General features: G+C 42.7%; 1 protein-coding gene across 6 annotated transcripts in view; it reads left to right on the top strand.

Annotated features, from left to right (window-relative positions):
* Positions 1-22,246, top strand: part of SASH1 (SAM and SH3 domain containing 1) — a 392,317-nt gene that overhangs the window by 210,447 nt on the left and 159,624 nt on the right. For 5 of the 6 annotated variants that reach the window (XM_049904100.1, XM_049904012.1, XM_049903927.1 and 2 more), the window contains one exon: positions 4,431-4,559. The exons of the other annotated variant lie outside the window; for it this stretch is intronic. In XM_049904100.1, coding sequence (XP_049760057.1) covers positions 4,515-4,559 — 45 coding nt within the window. In that variant the 5' untranslated portion in view covers positions 4,431-4,514. The remainder of the gene's footprint in view (positions 1-4,430; positions 4,560-22,246) is intronic. 6 annotated transcript variants of the gene reach the window in all.

Genomic DNA, 22,246 nt, shown 5'->3' on the forward strand with positions numbered 1-22,246 from the left:
TCTCGGGTAAAGTTGTTGCCAGTCCTGTTCTTCCCTACTTCCTGAAGAACACAGTAGGAATGAGGTCCTTGAGGCAAACAGGAATGGTGAGGGCTTTGTTTTTTTGTGATATAAGCAAACATTCCTAGATTAATAGATGGCGAATGCCTTGATGCTAAAGGTAGCTGAGTGCTCTTCCTTCTAGGAACTGCCACGTCCCTTCCACAAACGGCTGAGGCAGCTGGGAATTGAGTTCCTGCCTCTCATTGTCATGGCTCATAGTCGCTGGTGGTCAAAACAGATGCTGCCACCAGAGCTGCTACTCTGCTCTCCTCTTTCCTGAAGTCTCCCTCAGTTCCCCGAATGTTAAGGGATGAGGAGAGAGTGGGGTGAGAGAGGGCCTGCCCTGAGGAGAAAGCTGCTGCTGTTGGAGGCTGGTTTGATGCTATCTGGCTCCTAGACCATAAGTCTGCAGGGCTCAGGGCAATACATGACACATGACAGCCTCCTTTCTCCATGGGGCTGGAGCTGGAGGTGATGGGAACCGAGAGCCAGGTTGGTGAGTTTGGGATTTATTTTGTAGGATGGGTGATGAAGGTGGCATGGAAGGACGTCCGTTGGCAGACAGGGAGACCTAGTCTGATCTCTGCTTTAAAGTCACTTCGGTGCTGGGTCAGAGGCAGATGAGGTGGAGAAGGAGACAGGAAAGCCAGTTGGGAGATTGTAGATTATAAATTATAAGACTTAAGTTTGATTTATCTTGCTGTATTTCCAGAGCCCCACCTTAAGATATTCTAGCCTGATTCCTCTCTCCCAAGAGTAATTCTGTTTTCAGGGAGTTTCCTTGACTGAAGCAGCAAAGGAAAGGCTGTGGGCTGGCCGCCTCCACATTTCCTCAGTGGCTCAGCAGCAGACATCCTTCTTGCCCATTGCTGATTTCCCCACAGGACACCTGACAATGAGCACTGTGCAGGGGATGGTGCGGCTCACCGCCTTTACTGTGTCCATGTTGTCCCCTGTCCCAGCCAGCCAGACTGCTCTCAGGGAAAGCCTTTGTCCAGACATGTTCAGATGTCTAAAGACCTTACGGCCCGTGTAAGAGAGTCCTTCTTGACACTAGCTCTGCACTAGGGGCTTGGAGTTGATTACCACAAACGTAGGACATTTTACGGGTGGGAGAGGATCTTAAAAAAAATGTTTTTCTTTCAATTTCTGTTTCTCTTTTTCCTAATTTCTGCGAACTCAGTGAAAGGAGAAGTGAGGGGAGAGATCCTTGCTTTCATTTACCCAAGCCTTTTGACCAGGGCCTCTAGGTCTTAGCAGAAAGGCTTTTGGAGAAGTCTAACTCCCAAACCCTGCTTGTACCTGAGTCTGCTTTCCAGTATTAGACATGCGTTGCTATGGGTAATGTGCTAACATTAATTAATCTAACGCACTGGTAGGCAGCCTGTAAAATGGAAAGTATGTGTGCAGCTTCTATGCTGCTTTTGTGTTTTCCTTGGTTGTCCTGGTAAAATCACTTATTCATAACTCAGAGAGGACATGTTGAGAGATAAAAAAGAGCAGTTTTTTTTTTTTTTTTTTGCCTGTACAGACAAATTGGTAGAAGAAATGTCGTAACTTACCAGATGTACACAGTATTTCTGTCATCATAACGGGGCACATAGCTAACTGGCTCAGCTGCTAACCAAAAGGTTAGAGGTTTGAGTCTACCCAGAGGCTCCTTAGAAGAAAGACCCCATGATCTACTTTAGAAAACTCAGCCACTGAAAAACCTATGGAGCACGGTTCTACTCTGACACATGGGGTAGCCATGTGTTGGAGTCAACTCAACGGCATCTAGTTAATGGGCACCTTCATGTTTGTGTTCCTGGTGGCACAGTGGTTAAAGTGATCGACTGCTAACTGAATGGTTGGCGGTTTGAAACCAGCTCTGCAGGAGAAAGATGTGGCAGTCTTCTTCTGTAGATATTTACAGCCTCGGAAGGCCTATGGGGTTGCTCTGAGTCGGAATCGGCTCGACAGCAGTGGGTTTGGGTTATATATGTGTGTTCAGACATGTATTTAGGAGTCAGCTACCCTAAAGGAAGACTATAGGATGCAACATAATCTTGCAGTAAATATTAGCTAAATAAATTTTGAGCACTCTCTGCGTGCCAGGTATTCCATGAGCAGGCCATGTTCTAAGTGGTTCACATATGCCAATTCACTGTGAGATGGGTACTGTTATTCCAGGGTGACAGTTGAGAAAACTAGGTGCTTTAAGGTTAAGAAAAGTGCCTGTATTCCTTTCCTATGGATGCTGTAAGAAAATACTGCCATCGGGGTGGCTTATAACAGCAGAAATTTATTGTCTCCACTTCTGGAGAAAGTCCAAATCAATGTGTTGGTTGTGTACACTTCGTCTGAAGGCCCTCGGGAAAGATCCTTCCTTGTCTCTCAGCTTTTGGTAGCCCCAGGCATTCCTTCGTTGAGGATGCATCTTCACATGACTGCCCTCCTCTGGGTGTGTTGATCTCTGTGTCTGTTCTCCTTTATAAGAACACTGCTCAGATGGTTAAGAACCTGACTGCTAACCAAAAGGTCAGTAGTTAAATCTACCGGCCGCTCCTTGGAAACCGTATGGGGCAGTTCTACTCTGTAATATGAGGTCTCTATGAGTTAGAAGGAAACCCTGGTGGCGTAGTGGTTAAGTGCTATGGCTGCTAACCAAAAGGACAGCAGTTCAGATCCACCAGGTACTCCTTGGAAACTCTATAGGGCAGTTCTACTCTGTCCTATGGGGTTGCTATGAGTCAGAATTGACTCGACGGCAGTGAGTTTGGCTTGTTCTTGGTATGAGTTGGAATCGACTTGACAACTTGAGAGCAACAGGTTATTCCAGTATGACCTCATGTGAACTGATAACATCATCAAAGACCATGTTTACATACAAGGTCACCTTCACAGGTATCAGGGGTTAGGAATTCAACATATCTTTTGAGGGGAACACAATTCAATCCATACAGTGCCTAACACCACTTAATGGGTAAGTGGCGGAAGAGCTGGGTGTCAGCTCAGAGAGTGGGATCTGGAGCAATACCCTGAACTTCCCTCAGTGAAGAGACAGATAGTGAGTTTACCTATTTATTTAGGTGAATTTGTAAAGCATCCTCTTGCGCCTGTACTTGAAATGACTCAGGGAATAAGATTTTCCATGTTTCTCAAGGTCTCATGAGGGTGTTTGGTTCAGCTTATGTCCCAAAAAGACAAAAACCAAAGTGACTGCTGTTGAGTTGATTCCAACTCATAGCGACCCTACAGGACAGAGTAGAAATGCTCCCGTAGAGTTGTCAAGGCTGTAAATCTTTACAGAAGCAGATTACCACATCTTTCTCCCACTGAGCAGTGGGTAGGTTTGAACCACTGACCTTTCAGTCAGCAGCCAAGTGCTTTACCCACTGTGCCACTAGGGCTCCTCTCAGCTATGTCCCAGACCAGCATTCTCCATTGGTTTCTGAATTCTGGGTTCCACTCAGAATTTCTGGGAATGAGGACCTAACCCTTTGCCGTTGAGTCAATCCGACTCATAGTGACCCTAGAAGACAGAGTAGAACTGCTCCATAGGGTTTCCAAGCCTGTAAATCTTTATGGAAGCAGACTGCCTATGGAACGGTTGGTGGTTCCGAACCACCAACCTTTCAGTTAGCAGCCAAGGGCCTTAGCCACTGCGCCACCAGAGTTCCTGACAACTGTGTTTTTCAAAAGCTTCCCAGAAATTCTGAGCAGCTGTACCAACACCAGCCTGGCCATGATTGCACTTTAGGGACCTCTTACTTACATGGTGCCTTTGCTGAAGGCTCTTCAGGGGACTTTGAGAGGTGGGGGCTGTTCTTCTCACAGCCCTACTATACAGCCAGGAAGGTGTGGATTTAAGATGATACCTTTGGCACAGAGAGTCCAGTCTCAGGCATGGCTTCCTTGCTTGTTAGCATTGGATCCCCGGGCAGTCACTCAACTCCTTGGAGCTACTGTTTGCCCATTCGTACTGTAAGGAGAATAATCGATCCTGTCTTGGAGGGCAATCCTGAGAATAACAAGCCTTCAGTGTAGAACTCGAAGCCTGGCACCTGTTCACACTGAATAAATATTGGTTATTATTGCTGAGGAGTCCCTGGGTGGTACAAACATTAAGGCCCTGGGCTGCTAACAGAAAGGTTGGAGGTTTGAGTCCACCCAGAGGCACCTCAGAAGAAAGGCCTGGCAATCTAATTTTGAAAACTCAGCCATTGAAAACCCCATGGAGCATGGTTCTGACACACATAGGGTCACCAGGAGTCGAAACTGGGTTATTATTACTGTAAACCTTGCGTAAAGGGAAAGATGATCAAATGCCTATGGGGCTTTTCGAGGGTGGACTGACAGCCTTTGTTCTTTTCCTGTTCCTTCCTCCCCACCTTCCTTACCCTCAGGACGGTTCACTGGGGAACATCGATGACTTGGCACAGCAGTATGCAGATTATTACAATACCTGTTTTTCCGACGTGTGCGAGAGGATGGAGGAGCTGCGGAAGCGGCGGGTTTCCCAGGACCTGGATGTGGTGAGTGGGCTAGGCTGCTTCTGTTTGCTCTCCTGGTCTAACACCCACTCCTGGTCTTTCTAACAGTCCCAGCTGTGTGTGGTGCATTAGTCTACAGGCCATTGCACTGGGGTGGGGTAAAAAATTCAGATCCCTAAAGGATCAACCCCATTCTTCTGCAGATATCAAGTTGAATCAATCTTGGCTGGGGCAGTATGATCGAATCTTTGCATTTATGGAAAGATTGAATTTTTATTTATTTATTTTTAAGTTAAGGGAAAGGCGTGTTGGTAATTGGCCAGTGTATACTACATTTTACTGACTCTGAGCCTGAACCAAATTGGGGTTTTAGAAATTCTCCTTTCAGTGTTTTTGTGACATTTGTATATCAGTGATACAATCCTGGATGGGTGGGTGGGTGGGTGGATGGATGGATGGATCGATGGAAGGATCGATGGAAGGAAGGGAAGGAAAGGAGGAAGGAAGGGAAGGAAAGGAGAAAGAAAGAATCCTAGATAGAAATCACGATGGTCAAATGTTGATTCTTTTTCCTTCTTGTTCATCAATTTAGTGACCCATAGAGATGGGTGTTAGTTTAATGAGTAGATCGGGGCTGAGAAGTGTCAGTTGGAGTAGAGGCAGAAAGCCATTTTCCCGGGAGCCCGACACTACGGCACAGGGAGGCACAGGGGAATCATTGTTGCCAAGGGCTTCTTCCTATAACTGTGTCCTCTGGTGTGTGTGGATGGTGGAATTCTTGCCTTCCTCTTAAGAAAGCAACCTCATGCGGCAAAAGACTTCCATGCTCAGTTCAAATTAATTAGACTCTTCTGTTGGGACGTAGTTAATGAAAAAAATACATTTCTTTTGCAAGATCGCAGCAGAACGGCAACATAAATGTTGCACTGAATTCTTTATTGTTTTATGACCCATGAGACATACCTTATCCCACCATTATTTTCCAGCGCTCAGGTTTCTTGGGACTCTACTTTTCCAGCTGAAAGTATTTGCTGCCCTCCAGTGGGGACTTATGCAATGGTGAAAGGTGAAAGAAACGTTCATTGAAGCAAAATAGCTGGGGTATCAGCCTTAAATGTGAGGTAGTGCATCCTGGAGGTGTGACTGGTTAAAAATGTTGTCTTTTTTGGGTTTTGTATAGTGAGATAAGCCTTGTAAGCATATTTATGGCTTCCTAGTGATTTTTTTTTTTTAGGGAGTCCTAGTGGGTTTGGGTTTCTTTGTGTGTGTGTGTGTGTGTGTCAGAGTGGGTGTCACAATAAATCCTGCCACCTATGACCAGTGGGACAGACAGGCAGTCACCAGTCCTAGTGCCCGAAAACTCTCCGAGGTTTGTGGGACCTATGTATTCCCAAATTATATTTCTCAAAATCCATATTACTAACCAGAAATTTAAACACATTCCATGACTCAGCATGCTTCCATTAAGGAAAACACATGGTATTAAAAAAAAGTTCAAAGCAGAAAATAATAGACTCTTGAAAGGGTTAATGTTGCAATTAAAAAAATATTGTGGTAAAATATGTATAACATAAAATTCACCATTCTAGCTATGTTTTTAAGTGTACAGTTCAGTGACATTAATTACACTGACAATGTTATACACCCATCAGAACTATTTCTAAAACTTTTTTCATCATCCCAAACAGAAACTCAGTACCCCTCAAGTAATAACCTCCCATTCCCTTTCCTCCTTGCCCCGATAACCTCTATCTACTGTGTTCTCTGTGCATTTACCTAGTTTAGATCTTTTTATAAGCAGGATCATATAATATTTGTGCTTTTGTGTCTGACTTATTTCACTTAGCATAATGTTGAAAACATTAGTATAAAGATCTATACTAGGAAAATACACAAAGTAGATTAGAGGTTATCAGGGGCTGGGGGAGAGGGAATGGGAAGTTAGGGCTTGAGGGGTACTGAGTTTCTGTTTGGAATGATGAAAAAGTTTTGGAAGTAGTTCTAATGGGTGTATAACATTGTGAATATAATTAATGTCACCGAATTATACACTTAAAAAATAGAACGGTAAATTTTTCAACCACACGCATCTGTCAGTTTACCATACTGTAGGGGCTCGTGTGTTGCTGTGATGCTGGAAGCTATGCCGCCAGTATTCAAATACCAGAAGAGTCACCCACGGCGGACAGGTTTCAGCTGAACTTCCAGACTAGGAAGGAGGACCTGGAAATCTACTTCTGAAAAGCATTAGCCAGTGAAAACCTTATGAATAGCAGCCAAACATTGTCTGATATGGTGCCAGAAGATGAGCCCCTCATCTTGAGGTTGGAAGGCACTCAAAATGTGACTGGGGAACAGTGGCCTCCTCAAAGTAGAGTCGACCATAATGATGTGGATGGAATCAAGCCTTTGGAACCTTCATTTGCTGACGTGGTATGACTCAACATGAAAAGAAATAGCTGCAAACATCCATTAATAATCGGAACCTGTAATGTACAAATTATGAATCTAGGAAATCTGGAAATCATCAAAAATGAAATGGAATGCATCAACATTGAATTCCTAGGCATTAGTGAGCTGAAATGGACTGGCATTGGTCATTTTGAATCAAACAGTCATATGGTCTACTATGCCAGGACTGACAACTTGAAGAGAAATGGCGTTGCATTCATCGTCAAAACAGAACATTTCAAGATTTATCCTGAAGCACACACTGTCAGTTATAGGATAATATCCCTATGCCTGCAAGGAAGAGCAGTTAATATGACTATTATTCAAATTTACGCAGCAACCGCTAAGGCCAAAGGTGAAGAAATTGAAGATTTTTACCAACTTCTGTGGTCTGAAATTGATTGAACATGCAATCAGGATGCACTGATAATTACTGGTGATCGGAATGCAAAAGTTGGAAACAAAGAAGGATTGGTAGTTGGAAAATATACCCTCGGTGATAGAAACAATGCCGGAGATCGCATGATTGAATTTTGCAAGACCAATGACTTCTTCATTGCAAATACCTTTTCTCACCAACATAAATGGTGACTCTACACATGGTCCTTGCCGCATGGGATACACAGGAATCAAATCGACTACGTCTGTGGAAAGATATGTTGGAAAAGCTCGATATCATCAGTTTGATAAGGCCAGGGACTGACTTTGGATCAGACCATCAATTATTCAGGTGCAAGTACAAGATGAAACTAAAGAAAACTAGAACAAGTCCACAAGAGCCAAAGTACAATCTTGAGTATATCCCACCTTAATTTAGACACTATCTAAAGAATAGATTTGACTCATTGAACACTAATGACCAAAGACCACACGAGTTGTGGAAGGACATCATACATGAAGAAAGTAAGTGGTCATTAAAAAGACAGAAGATAAAGAAAAGACCTAAGTGAATGTCAGAAGAGACTCTGAAGCTTGCTGATGAACGTCGAGTAGCTAAAGCAAAAGGAAAAAATGATGAAGTAATAGAGCTGAACAGAAAATTTTAAGGGGCAGCTTGAGAAGACAAAGCAGGGTATTGTGGTGACATGTGCAGAGAGCTGGAGATAGAAAACCAAAAGGGAAGAACATGCTCAGCACATGCTCAGCACTTCTCAAGCTAAAAGAACTGAAGAAAGAATTCAAGACTCCAGTTGCAATATTGAAGGATTCTACAGGGAAAATATTAAATGATGCAGGAAGAATCAAAAGAAGATGGAAGAAACACACAAATACCAAAAAGAATTAGTCAATGTTCAACCATTTCAGGAGGTAACATATAATCAGGAACCTGTTATACTGAAGGAAGAAGTCCAAGCTGTACTGAAGGCTTTGGCGAAAAACAAGGCTCTGGGAATTGACAGAATACCAATTGAGATGTTTCAACAAATGGTTGCAGTGCTGGAAGTGCTCACTCATCTATTCCAAGAAATTTGGAAGACAGCTACCTGGCCAACCGACTGGAAGAGATCTGTATTAATGCCTACTCCCAAGAAAGGTGATCCAACCGAATGCGGGAATTATCGAATCATATCATTAATATCATGTGGAAGCAAAATTTTGCTGAAGATCATTCAAAAGCAGCTGAAGCAGTGTATCGAAAGTAAAACTGCCAGAAATTCAGGCCAGGTTCAGAAGAGGATGTGAGACCAGGGTATCATTGCTGATGTCAGATGGGTCCTGGCTGAGAGCAGAGAATACCAGAAAGATGTTTACCTGGGTCTTCCTGACTATGCAAAGGTATTCGACTGTGTGGATCCTAACAAATCAGAAGAATGGGAATTCCAAAACACTCAATTTTGCTCATGAGAAGCCTGTACATCGATCAAGAAGTAGTTGTTCGGACAGAACAAGGGAATACTGTGTGGGTTTTTTTTTTTTTTTTAATTTCAGCAAAGATGTGCATCAGGGTTGTATCTTTTCACCATACCTATTCAATCTGTATGCTGAGCAAATAATCCGAGAAGCTGGACTATATGAAGAAGAACGGGGCATCAGAATTGGAGGAAGACTCAGTAGCAGCCTGTGATATGCAGATGACAGCCTTGCTTGCTGAATGTGAAGAGGACTTGAACCACTTATTGATGAAGATCAAAGACCACAGCCTTCAGTATGGGCTATACTTCAACATAAAGAAAACAAAAATCCTCACAACGAGACCAATAAGCAACATTACGATAAACTGAGAAAAGATTAAAGTTGTCAAGGATTTCATTTTACTTGGATCCACAATCAACACCCACGGAAGCGGAAGTCAAGAAATTAAAAGATGCGCTGCATTGGGCAAATCTGCTGCAAAGGACCCCTCTAAAGTGTTGAAAAACAAAGATGTCACCTTGAAGACTAAGATGCATCTGACCCAACCTTGTTTGCTGAAGGTGAAGAGGACTTTGAAGTGCTCAAAGACCACAGCCTTCTATATGGATTACACCTCAACATGAAGAAAACAAAAATCCTCACACCTGGACCTGTAAGTAACATCTGATAAAAGGAGAAAACATTGAGATCATCAAGGATTTCATTTTACTTGGATCCACAATCAAGCACCATGGAAGCGGCAGTCAAGAAATCAAAAGATGCATAGCATTGGGCAAATCGCCTGCAAAAGACCTCTTGAAAGTGTTGAAAAGCAAAGATGTCACTTTGAGGACTAAGGTGCTCCTGAGCCAGGCTGTGGTGTTTTCAGTCGCATCATATGATGTGAAAGCTGGACAATGAATAAGGAAGACCGAAGAACTGATGCCTTTGAACTGCGGTGTTGGAGAAGAATATTGAATATACCATGGACTGCCGAAAAAATGAACAAATCTGTCTTGGAAGAAATACAGCCAGAATGCTCTTTAGAAGCAAGGATGACGAGACTGTGTCTCACATACTTTGAACGTATTATCAGGAGGGATCAGTCCCCGGAGAAGGACATCATGCTTGGTAAAGTAGAGGGTCAGTGAAAAAGAGCAGTACCCTCAATGAGATGGATTGACACAGTGGCTGCACCAGTGGGCTCAAGCATAGCAAGAATTGTAAGGATGGCACAGGACTGAGCAGTATTTCATTCTGTTGTGCTTAGGGTCACTATGCGTCAGAAACGACTCGAGGGCACCTAACGACAACTAACAACAACAATGTTTTCAAGGTTCAACCATGTCATAGCATGTATCAGGACCTCATTTCTCTTTGTAACTGAATTGTATTTGATTGTATGTATATACTAAAGTAATTTTGGCCATGAATAGTTGTCTAGTAGCAGACTTGCTTGAACATTTCAATTGTGCAAGGAAATGATTGCTTTGAATTGGTAAATGGCCTGTGATACAACATTGAACTACTTTCGTAAGATTCAATCCGGGTAAGAGTCAGGGTTACAATACTTGCCCTGTGGTGTTTGGGCACCTTGGAAGACAGCTTCTAGGTAGGAAATTAAGCCTGCCTGTTGATAGATAAACAACCTCCTTCCCATTTAGACAGATGGGCCTAATTTGATGTGCTGTGTTCCAGAGCTGGGAAAGACATTCTGGGGAGAAAAACACATGAGTTTAATTAGTTTCCATCAAAGGTGTGAGAATTTGGTGGTAAGTAAAATTGATGGAAGCTAATTCGAACCAGGCTGGAAAGTTGACTGTTCATTCTTTAAAATGTAGTTAGTGAGGAAAGTAGGATCCCAGACTGGCCCATTCAAGTTTTCTTTGTATGATATCCCAGGCAAGTTACAGTGGTACAGGGGAGTCCTCAAACTGAAGTATCAGACTTGATGCTGTGTGTGTCACATGTTATGTACCTGGTTCTGGAGTCTCGAAGTCCACATGTGATGTAAGGTTGCCCATCATTCAGGCTGTGTATGTGACATTAGTGACTTATTGAAATTTCCCTCCCATGGTGGCTAGCTGATCACAGATTCAAGTCTTGTTTGGAATTTATTTTCTTGGAAAACTATAGTTTTCCATTTATGATTGTTGTTAGGTGTCATCAAGTCGGTTCCGACTCATTGCAACCCTACATACGACAGAACGAAACACTGCCTGGTCCTGTGCCATCCTCATAATTTTTACTATGTTTGAGCCCATTGTTGCAACCACTATGTCAATCCATCTCTTTGAGGGTCTTTGTCTTTTTCACTGACCCTCTTCTTTAACAAGCCTGATGTCCTTCTCCAGGAACTGGTCTCTCCTGATGACAGGTCCAGAGTATGTGAGACATAGTATTGCCATCCTCGCTTCTAAGGGGCATTCCTGTTGTACTAATTCCGAGACAGATTTGTTCATTCTGGCAGTCCATGGTATATTCAATATTGTTTACCAGCACCATCGTTCAAAGGCATCAATTCTTCTTTGATCTTCCTTATTTGTTGTCCAGCTTTCACATGCATATGATGTGATTGAAAACACCATGGCTTGGGTCAGGTGCACCTTAGTCCTCAAAGTGACGTCTTTGCTTTCAACACTTTGAAGAGGTCTTTTGTAGCAGAGTTGCTGAATGCAATATGTCTTTTGATTTCTTAATTGCTGCTTCCATGGACGTTGATTGTGGATCCAAGGAAAATGAAATCCATGGCAACTTCAATATTTTATCCATTTTCTAAAGCTTCTTTTTATTGCATCAGAATTTTATCTATATTTCTAGGCTTTCAATTCTGCCTTCAGACAAGTGGACAAGCTGTTCCCTGTTTGGCTGTTGGAGCAACTTCAAGGGCGAGAACTTGCAGCTTAATATTATCCTTTTCATGTTAGTAAGCAATCTCCAGATGAAGCTGACTGGGAGAGGGCTTTGAGAGAATATAAATGTTGCGGATTGAATTGTCCCCCCCCCCACCCCGCATGATGGCTAAGATTTATGTCAGCTTGGCTGGGCCATGATTTTTGGTGTTTATATTTAGTCACCCCCATGACATGGAATCTGCTGCGGGTAGCCAATCAATTGAAAGGGAGTTTCCTTTGGCTTGCCTCTGAATATAAGTCGACATTTCTACTTTTGCCTGCTTTGGATCCTGCAGCTGCCCCCTGTTTGTCTGACCTACGGTTCTTGAGAGTTGAGCTAGCAGCTAACCTGACTATCTTGAGATTCATCGATCTTCACAGGCTGTGAGCAAGATCCTGCTCTCTGACCTGCTGATCTTGGGTTCGTCAGCCCCTGCAGCTACATGAATCAGCAGAATCCTCTATCCTGATCCACAGATTTGTGACTTTCCAACCTCCACAATCGTTTGAGCCATTTCCTTGATATAAATCTCTCTGTACATATATTTATACACTTTACTGGTTTTTTGGAAACCCTAGTAGCATAGTGGTTAAGAGCTACGGCTGCTAACCAAAAGGTCTGCAGTTCGAATCTACCAGGTGCTCCTTGGAAACCGTATGGGGCAGTTCTACTCTATCCTATGGGGTCACTATGAGTCGAAATCGACTCAATGGCAACGGGTTTTTTTCTTTTCTTTCTTTTTTTTTTTTATACTGGTTTTGCTTCTCTAGAGAACCCAGTCTAAAAACCAAAAAACCAAACCTGCTGCTGTTGAGTCAGTTCTGACTCAGCGACCTTATAGGACAGAGTAGAACTGCCCCATAGAGTTTGCAAGGAGCGCCTGGCAGATTTGAACTGCCGACCTTTAGGTTAGCAGCCGTGGCACTTAACCACTGTGCCACCAGGGGCACCCCCAAAATATAAGTTGTATTCCTAACCCCTATACCTCTGGTTATAATCCCATTTGGAATGGGTTTTCTTTATTGTGTTAAGAGGCCATATCAGTGTGGGGTGTGTTTTAAGCCAATCACCTTTGAGATAGAGCAGATTAGGCACTGAGAAGCAGGCAGAGATGGGGGAAGATAGATACCATGCCACAAGAAGATCACCAAGGAACAGAGAAACAGAAGCTGGAAAGAGACAAGGACCTTTCCCCAGAGCTGACAGAGAGAGAAAGCCTACCCTTAGAGCTGGCTGCCTGCATTCGTACTTCTAGCCTCCTAAAGTGTGAGAAAATAAATTTCTGTTCTCCAAAGCTACCACCCGCTTGTAGTATTTCTGTTATAGCAGCACTAGATAATTAAGAAAATAACCAAAAGCAGTCGGGGAAATAGTTACATAATAGGAGCCTAACACATTTTATAAGGAAAAAAGTAGCATGAAGTTTGTTATGTCTGCTGTAAAAAAGTCATTTAGAAGACAGCCTTGAGTGTGGAGAGGTTTAGGTGTTGGGGTCAAATCAGTAACAGCTTCTGACGTTTTCATTTCAAATCCTCTGGGTGAATTTTAGGGATTGAGGGAATATTCTGTAGCATAAGCTCTTTAGATATTTGTGTTTGGCTTTAAAAAGTCAAAGATGCATCGTCATTAAGAGCTAATTACATGTCAACTGGAGAACAAACAAAGATGCTTAACTTCACCCTGAAAGATAAAGGTTCCGCTAATTATGTTAGTAATTAACTTTCTGGACTCTGTATCAAGCTACTATTTAGTATCTAATCACCTGGCTTCTCACTGGGATAGAGCATTTGATAAAGTGTCTTTAGGTCCAGATAGTTCAGGTGAAGGCAACAGAAAGTGCAGGTGGGTAAAAATTCAACAGTATAAACCAGGCTTACAATTCAAATTTATAACTCTGACGAATCCATTTATTTATCACCACATGGGCCCTGCAGGATAGGTGCGTTTGGACATGGCCTTCGTCTCTGCTGGGGATTGGGACATTAGTGCTGGTGAACAGCAGGGAGGTGCCTGTCCTTCCTCACGTTTGGCATGTCGCTTTGCACCATGTGATTTTTTGGCTGGGAAAAGCTGCAATCAGAAACGACAGCAGCTTTCCAAGTCTATAATAGACCCATCTCTAGTGATGCTAAGTTTGACACCTGTCAAAGGGACACCATGGCCAGGAAAGGAACACGTTCAAGGTGGCCTCTTATTACTGGCAGTATCAGCTTCCTCTGCCTCTTTGAGGTTGAATCTGCTCGGTTGTTGGCAGAACACAAGTTTGTGTGGCTGTCGGTGCGGGCACGGAACTGATGGAGACGCCCCACCTGCAGGCCTGGGCACTGCTGATGGTGGGTTCATCAACTGCCAAAGCCCCACCTGGCCTCAGTGCCAAATTGTTCTTCATGACTGTGCATACAAGGAAGAAGGAACCTGACGCAGACTCACACCCAGGTCTAACGACCTGGAATGCAATGTAAAGTACTTCCTATTTTAACAGGAAAATGTGATATCAGAGCCATTGCTGACGGTCAAGGGGTAGTTCTGAGCCATAAGTATTGTTCCTTGCAGTTTTAATAATTTAATCTTTCCAAATGAAGATCTTGACTAAGACATAGGCAATAAGAGTAGTGACTATTATGCCTAGTGGTAATTTTGGGGGTTCCATCAGACTGTAATACCCAGGCCCCAAGCAAGAGTCCTAGCCCCCAGGCTAGCTGCAATAAGAAAAAAGGTGTGAGAAACACTGGTGTGGAGAGACTAAAGGAATTCGACAGACTTAGGTTCAAATTCTGGCTCTTTTACTTATATAACAAGTTGCATAATTTCTTCAAGCCTCAGTTTCTCCATTTGTAAGATGGGGGTAAATATCTCATGAAGCTGTTACGAGAATTAAAAGAGAAAACTGATATAAAATAACCTGATATATTATGCGTGGCCTGTAACTGTCAATTCCCCTTTCTTCCCTCCCTTTCTCGTTCAGAAACTTCTTAATAATGCTGATGAGTATCCTATTCGTGCTTTATTAATATCCATTGACATGGGTACAGGGATTTTTTTTTAACGGAAATTTCGAGCACACAAGGAAACAGCATGATATAATGAACTTCCTGTGCCTATCACCCCCTTCAACAGTTACCAGCTTTCTGTCATTCCTCTTTCTTCTTAACTCCCCACTTCCCCTTGATTATTATTGATTTTTCTTTTTTACAGTTCTGTTTTTGAGGTAAATTTTACATACTTTGAAATGTACAACCCTGTCCTGTAGGGTTGCTGTGAGTCGGAATTGACGCGTTGACAACTTGTCTGGTTTTTAGTTTTTTTTTTTTTGACACCATCATGATACAGAACATATCCCTCGCCCTGGAAAGATACCTGTGTCCCTGCCCAGTAAATCCTGCTTTGAGGGCAGAGGTTTTGTTCAGCCGTTTCAATCATTTCTGTATGCCAGTATAGAGAAAGTGACTGGCACACAATAGGTGCTCAGTAAGTATTTGTTGAAACCCATCCATGTATATAATTATTTTTTTAAAATGTAGCTAGCATCGAGCCTGTATCTGGGATTTTACCCCTCTTGAAACACAGATAAACTATTTATCCTCTATTCAGAAAGAGGTCAGTATTTAACTGGGGCATGTGACAAGAAAACAAGACTATTAAAATGCTGTGTAGGAATGCAGAAGACAGGCCCTGACCCAGTTTAGGAAAGTGAGGAAGGCTTCCTGGAGGAGGTTGTACCCAAGCCTAACAACAAAGAACATGGACAGTTAACCTGATTGCAGGGGGAGGTGCTGACACTGAGGACTATCTTAAAGGAAAGTCACAAATAACCCAAAGGCCAAAAGTTGAGAGAGAAAATGTGGCCTTTAGTGGTAATTGCAAAAAGTTCATTGTGGCTGGAACTTCAGATATAAATGATGAGGAACAAAGAGATACATGCTGTTCTTTCACAGGCCCTTGGATTATTAACGATATCAAAAGATCTAAGGGAATGTTGTTCTGGTGCATTCACAAAACAAAAATAATTGCCATTTCGCAATAGTTGCTCAGCTGGGCCAAGGTGAGCTTGCTTGTTCTTGGTTTGCTGTGGCTTCATGCAGACATGCACGCACACATAGTTCAGTCTGTGTGGTTTTTTTTGTTTTGTTTTATTTTTTGACTGTTGTAAAAAATTATTTGCTACAAATAGCAAGGCATGTGGAAAACAGGTTTCCTACATGTTTGCATTCCTTGAATATTCTAGAAAATAATAATGAGAGTGGGTTGCCCCTGTCTCCATTCATAGGTCACTGGTGTTTTGAGGGAGTGCTAGTAGGCCCCCTAAACAAACCAAAAACCCTTTGCTGTCGAGTCAGTTCTCATACCAGTCTTACAGGACGGAGCTGAAGTCTTGCTCCATTAGGTTTCCAAGGCTGTCATCTTTACGGAGGAGCCCTGGTGGCACAGTGGTTAAGCATTCAGTTACTAACCAAAAGGTTGGTGGTTCTAATCCAACAGCTTCTTCTTGGGAGCCCTATGGGGCAGTTCTGCTCTGGCCTATAGGGTTGCTATATGTCTGAATCAACTTGAGGGCAACAGGTTTGGTTGTTGTTGTTAACCTTTATGGAAGCAGACTACCACATCTTTCCTCCGCGGAGTGGCTGGTAGGTTTGAACTTCCAACTTTTTGTTTAGCAGCCAAGAACTTAACCACTGTGCCACCAGGACTCATTGAGGGCCCCCTAGAGGCACAGAAAACAAGTTACGCCCCTGAATTATTCTTTTCATTTTCACAGGGTGAGAATGAGAACTGTGTTGCAAGCTGCCCTAAGTTTATGAATTAAACTGCTGAAGCCCAATTATTGCTCTGAAGGGTTTTTATTTTTGCCTTGCTTCCTTTTCTTTCAACATAGCCAGCTGTGGGTTAGAGGTGGAGTTCCCACCTTCCTTATATACCCGGTTCGATTCCCAGCCAGTGTGCCGCATGCACAGCCACCACCCGTCTGTCAGCGGAGGCTTACGTGTCACTTTGATGCTGAGCAGGTTTCAGCAGAGCTTCCACACTAAGATGAACTAGAAAGAAAGGTCTGGCAACCTACTTCTGAAAATCAGCCTGTGAAAACCTTATGGATTACAGCAGTCTGATCCCATTGTGTGTGGGGTCGCTGTGAGTCAGGGGCCAGCTGGACAGCAGCTAACAACAGCAAGCCTGGGTTACTTCTGATTTTCAGATCGCAGACTGAGATGGCGGGCATTAACTGATGAGCCTGACCTATGTTCTGCTGTGGGATTCGCACATGTGATGTCAAAATACACTGAGGCATTTTATCCCACACCAGATGGTAACACTGTTCTCTGCTCTGGCTGCTTCCAGACAAAGTTGCATTTGTAATCAAACGCTCAGTCCCGGCATAGTCCGTATTGCTGTACACCAACTGTGTTTACATGTCCTTAAGCAAGATCTCTTTGCTGCCTGAGTTGATCTTGTTGCCCTGTACCTGTCACAATTAAGGTTTTTTCTTAAAATGCTTACATGTAGACAACTTCGTAGTCGGCTTGTGCGATGACGGAAACCGATTAGATGTATGAGTCAGAATCGATTTGACATCAATGGGTTTTTATTTTATCTTTTTTTATGTGATATAAGGTTCTAAGAGTTGAGAGAGCCTCGTCGGAGTTTTCACGTTTGGATTAGCAACTTCAGCATCTTTTTCTGTTTGCTCCTGAGCATTTAGAAATGATGGGTTTTTTGTTTGCTTGAATAAAACGTAATATGCCTGGGGATTAGAAACCAAAATGGCACACTGCTTGAAATACAAATCCTACTAGAGAAGGAAAAGTTTGAGCTTTGTTGTTTTCACTTATATATCACAGAGGGAATTCCTACATGTTAATCAGATGGACACTAAATGGGGAGAAAAGCCAAAGGACTAAAGGAAAAGAGGCCATTTTGAAGGCAGATCTAGCCCTTGGCCAGGGCTTGGCCTGGGTGTGGTCAGGGTTTGGGAGGGTAAAGAAGCGTGGCTGCTTTTGGAATCAGGATCTTTGAGAAATTAAGTAAGAGGCCCAGGCCGGGTGCCTTTGGGAGCTCTGGAATATTAAAACCAGGTTACCAAAATGGAGGCATGACTAAATATTTACATTTAACAAATAAATACTTTTAACATAGAAGATTATAGTGTAATTCATTTGTGCCAATCACAAGGTAATTTTGGGCTACTTAAAAATGTTACTTTGTTGCTAACTAGAGGCAGTAGGGTCTTGAAATGAGACAAAATTTAAAGGAGTGTGTTGTTAGTTGCGTTTGCGTCCGCTCTGACCCGCCGCTGCCTTATGTATGACAGAATGAGATGTTGTGCCATGCTATGCCATCTTCATGATCACTGGTGTGTTCGAGCCTATCGTTGTGCCTGTTGTATCAGTCTAGCTCACTGAGTTTTTTTCCCATTTTTGCTGACCCTCTACTTTACCAAACATGGTGTCCTTTTCTAGCAACTGGTCTTTCCTGATGACATCTCCAAAGTAAGCAAGACGAAGCCTCCCCATCCTTGCTTCTAAAGAGCGTTCTAGCTTTATTTCTTTCAACACTGATTTGTTCCTTTTCTGGGAGTCCAAGGTATAGTCAGTATTTTTCACCAACACCACAGTGTGAAAATATCAAATTTTCTGTCTTACTTTGACATTATTGTCAACGGTCTAAATTTGAGGCCCCTGTTGAAGACTAAGTTGCCCTGGCCACATGGCCCACCTGCCCTCCCAGTCCCTGCTGGGGAACAAGGAGGGAGGGAGTCTGGGAATGAAGTAGGCAGATGACTACGGAGGCCAGTCTGTAAGTCACCTGGGGCAGCGTGTGAACCTTTGCTGGGGATACCACATACAACTGACACTGGCTTCCTGATCTGTAGGTAGGTATTTTAGACTGATCTCCAACCATAGTTTCTATGTACCAAAATGGCTAGGGCAGAAAGAATTGGGCCCCCGGGACACTTAGTATATTGATTGGGACTTTCTCTGGCCACTTCTTGCTGGAAGATTATTATACTTATTTCAGCAATATTTTTATATTTGGAGCTGTCTTTTCTTTCAGCTTGGAAGTTTCAAGGACTTTAAGAAGAAGAAAGCAAGATGGCAAAAATATGAACTAATTTGTTGGAGGCAGTTGGCTCAGTTATTCTGACTCTTCAACTATCCCATCTCTGGAGGGGAGGGCACAATCAAACTAATGAGGTGGCTGGAAAATCCATTTCAGTACCCCAGAGCACCTTTAGTGTTTTGCTGTATTACCCAAAACATAACATCTGGTTCTAGCTTTTTTTAACCCTCTTAATATATCAACCTGTACATTAGAAATGGAGGCTTAATTTAGCAACTGTAGCGATGATATTATAGTTCAGGTTCGGGAGTAAGTCAACTGCTCTTATCTCTGGCTGCTCTGAGGCTTGTGCGTGAATTATTTATTTATAAAGGGTAGTTTGAGAGACTTTCTACAATTATGTAGAATATTAAGATGTTCTCAATTTCTGCTACAGCAACACTGTCCATCTCACGTGCCCCAGCAGAAGCTGGTGGAACTTAATCAAAAATAAATCAAGGGCAAGGCCAAACCAAATTGGAAGCACATCATGAATATTCGTGAACATCTGGATGTGTTTGTGAGGGGGGAGTGTTGTTTTTATTAATGTGTGCGACAGCAGAGACGTGGCTTCTTAACAAAGATGCTGAAAGGAGGGCAGATTCCCATCTGTGATTTCAAAGGGCGTTTTTGTTTGTGTGTGTATGTCCTTTCTCCGTCGGGTGTGGGTTTTGCTTCTGCAAGATATTTCTTCGATCTCTTTCATCTTTTGGGACCTGTTTTGGTATTTTATCTACATTCTTCATTGGATCAATCACTTGACTCAAGAAAAGTAAACCTTGCTTTCTAAAGGAGAATTTTAACTTAGGGAGAAAGGTACTATTTAATATTTTTGATGCATCTTTTAAATGCCTGTGACATTATGATAATTATTGATGAAGCTATCCCGCATCATTGATCATGGGTAAAACCTCACATGTCTAACACTCAGGATACTTTGTCTGCCTGGCCGCATGAAGTACTGCCGAGACCTAGGGAGCAAGGGACAAAGTATGAGAAGGTCATAATAATGATTAGGCTGATAATTACCACAATAATGACATTTTTAAAAGCACATTACAGTTTATGAGGCATCCATGTCTATTACCATATTTAGTGCTTTTAATAACCCTGTGAGATGAATATTAGTGATCTTACGATCCCAGCTGGGCAGAGGCAGAAACTACTGCTCTGAAAAAACTGAACAAAACAGTTGCCGTCCGTCTATTCCAATTTACAGCGACCCCACGTGTGTGTCAGGTCGAGTAGAACAGTGCTCCGTAGGGTTTTGGATGGCTGATTTTTCGGAAATAGATCACTAGGCCTTTCTTCTGGAGTACCTCTGGGACTGCTTTTCTTGTGGTAAAACCTGTGTGAAATTGTTCACTGCAGATTAGTGAGTAAGCACAAGTAAGCCCGTGCTTACCTTGTTTACTGAGTCTTCCATCCCTGTCAGGGATTATAAATTTAAAAAGAGGCTTTGATTTTGTAGGAAGGAGAGAGACTGATGCCAGCCAGAAATCTCTGACCTGGTGAAAAAATGTGAAATTGTTCAGTACAGGTGATCTGGTAACAAGATAAGCATTGTGCTTACCTTACCTATTGGATAATGCACCCCTGGTAGTAACAATAGTAAAAACTGAGACTGGTTAAAAGCCAAATAGCTGAGAAGTATCAGAAATGAGATTTGAAACAAGGAGGTCAATACCAAATTCCCTGAAGCCCCCAGTCCACTCATTAACCCTGTGTTTTACTCTCAGGAGATTTCCTCAGATTCCATGGTGTCTGGATATAGAAGTTATTTACATGCTTTGATAATGTAATATAAACGTGTAGTATTATAAAACAAAATCCAATATAAAATACTTATGTACAATTTTTTATACAAATTATAATAATACAGTTATTATAAAAAATTGAAACAATGCAAAATTGTTTCAAGTAGAAGTTTGAAGTCTTCTGATACCCATTTCCCAAAGATAGCAATTGTAAACAGTTAGGTTTTAGATAACCTTCAGGAGTGCCACATTATTTTCTGCTCATTCTCCGTTTTCCCTTTTCTTTTCATCTCTCTCTCTGCGCACACACACACACACACACACACAGCAGATTTGTTGTTGTTGTTGTGTGTCGCCGAGTCGATTCCAAATCATAGCGACCCCATGTGACAGAGTAGAACTGCCCCATAGGGTTTCCTAGGCTATAATCTTTTTGGGAGCAGATTGCCAGGTCTTTTCTCCCATGGCATTGCTGGTGGGTTTGAACCATCGACCTTTCTGTTAGCAGCTGAGCAATTAACCATTGCACCACCAAAGGGGTTGACAGTTCGATATCAGAGGCTTCTATAATGTTGTAATTTAAGTGTATGGTTGTAGTAATTATTTTAGAGATCTTCAAATTGTGGCATACAGTATTCTTCCTGAGATCAGGTGGTAGAGAATTGGTAAAAACGGTAAAATAAAAACATTGACTGGGTTTCTGGTGTGTTTTAGTAACTTACTTGGTGTAATGGGGAAGTTACTATTAAAATAGAAAATATAAGCCACTTTTCGGGAAGACCATGTTGCAATAGGACAAGACAGCCAAACATTTTCTTAGTTATATTCGTAAGTGGCTGACACAGATCCACTTACCACAAAGTCTAGCTCTCCGTTGGTTCACACGGAGATAGATTAAGCTTTAAGACAGTAGAAAAGGTAAAGGTAGTGATGTTTGTTGTGAGGCAGCTTAGCTGAACTGGTCTGGAAGAGTATCACCCTAGGGCTACAGTCTGGACTCTGAGTGATTGGGACACGGACAAGTACAATTGCCCAGCTTACCCTGTGCATCAATGGCATGAGCTGAGCCAACAGAAACAAACATCTGGGGTTTATATGAAGGGGCCCTGGTGGTGCAGTGGTTAAGCGCTCAGCTGCTAACTGAGAGGTCAGTGATTCAGACCCACCAGCCGTTCTGTGGGAAAAAGATGTGGCAGTCAGTAAAGATTACAGCCCTTGAAAACCCAGTGGAGCCCTGGTGGCACAGTGGTTAAAACGCACTGCAGCTAGCCAAGAGCTCAGCAGTTTGAACCCACCAGCTGCTCTGCAGGAAAAAGATGTGGCAATCTGCTTCCGTAAAGATTTACAGCCTTGGGAACCCTATGGGGCCGTTCTGTCCTGTCCTATAGGGTTGCTGTGAGTCAGGATCAACTCAATGTCAACAGGTTTGGGTTTTTGTGATTATTCTCATAAGGGGAGACTCTGGCTTGTGCAGTTAACACACTCAGCTGCTAACTGAAGGATTGGAGGTGTGAGTCCACCCAGAGGTGTCTTGGAAGAAAATCCTGGTGATCTAATTCTGAAAAATCAGTCATTGAAAACCCTGTGGAGCACAGTTCTACTCTGATACACATGGGGTTGCCAAGCGTCGGGATCAACTCAAAGTCAGCTGATGGAGACAGTGTCTTTCCAGATATCGTCTTTTAATTGAATGCTATAGCT

The sequence above is a fragment of the Elephas maximus genome, chromosome 1 (assembly GCF_024166365.1).
Source record: "Elephas maximus indicus isolate mEleMax1 chromosome 1, mEleMax1 primary haplotype, whole genome shotgun sequence".
Taxonomy (NCBI): Eukaryota; Metazoa; Chordata; class Mammalia; order Proboscidea; family Elephantidae; genus Elephas; species Elephas maximus.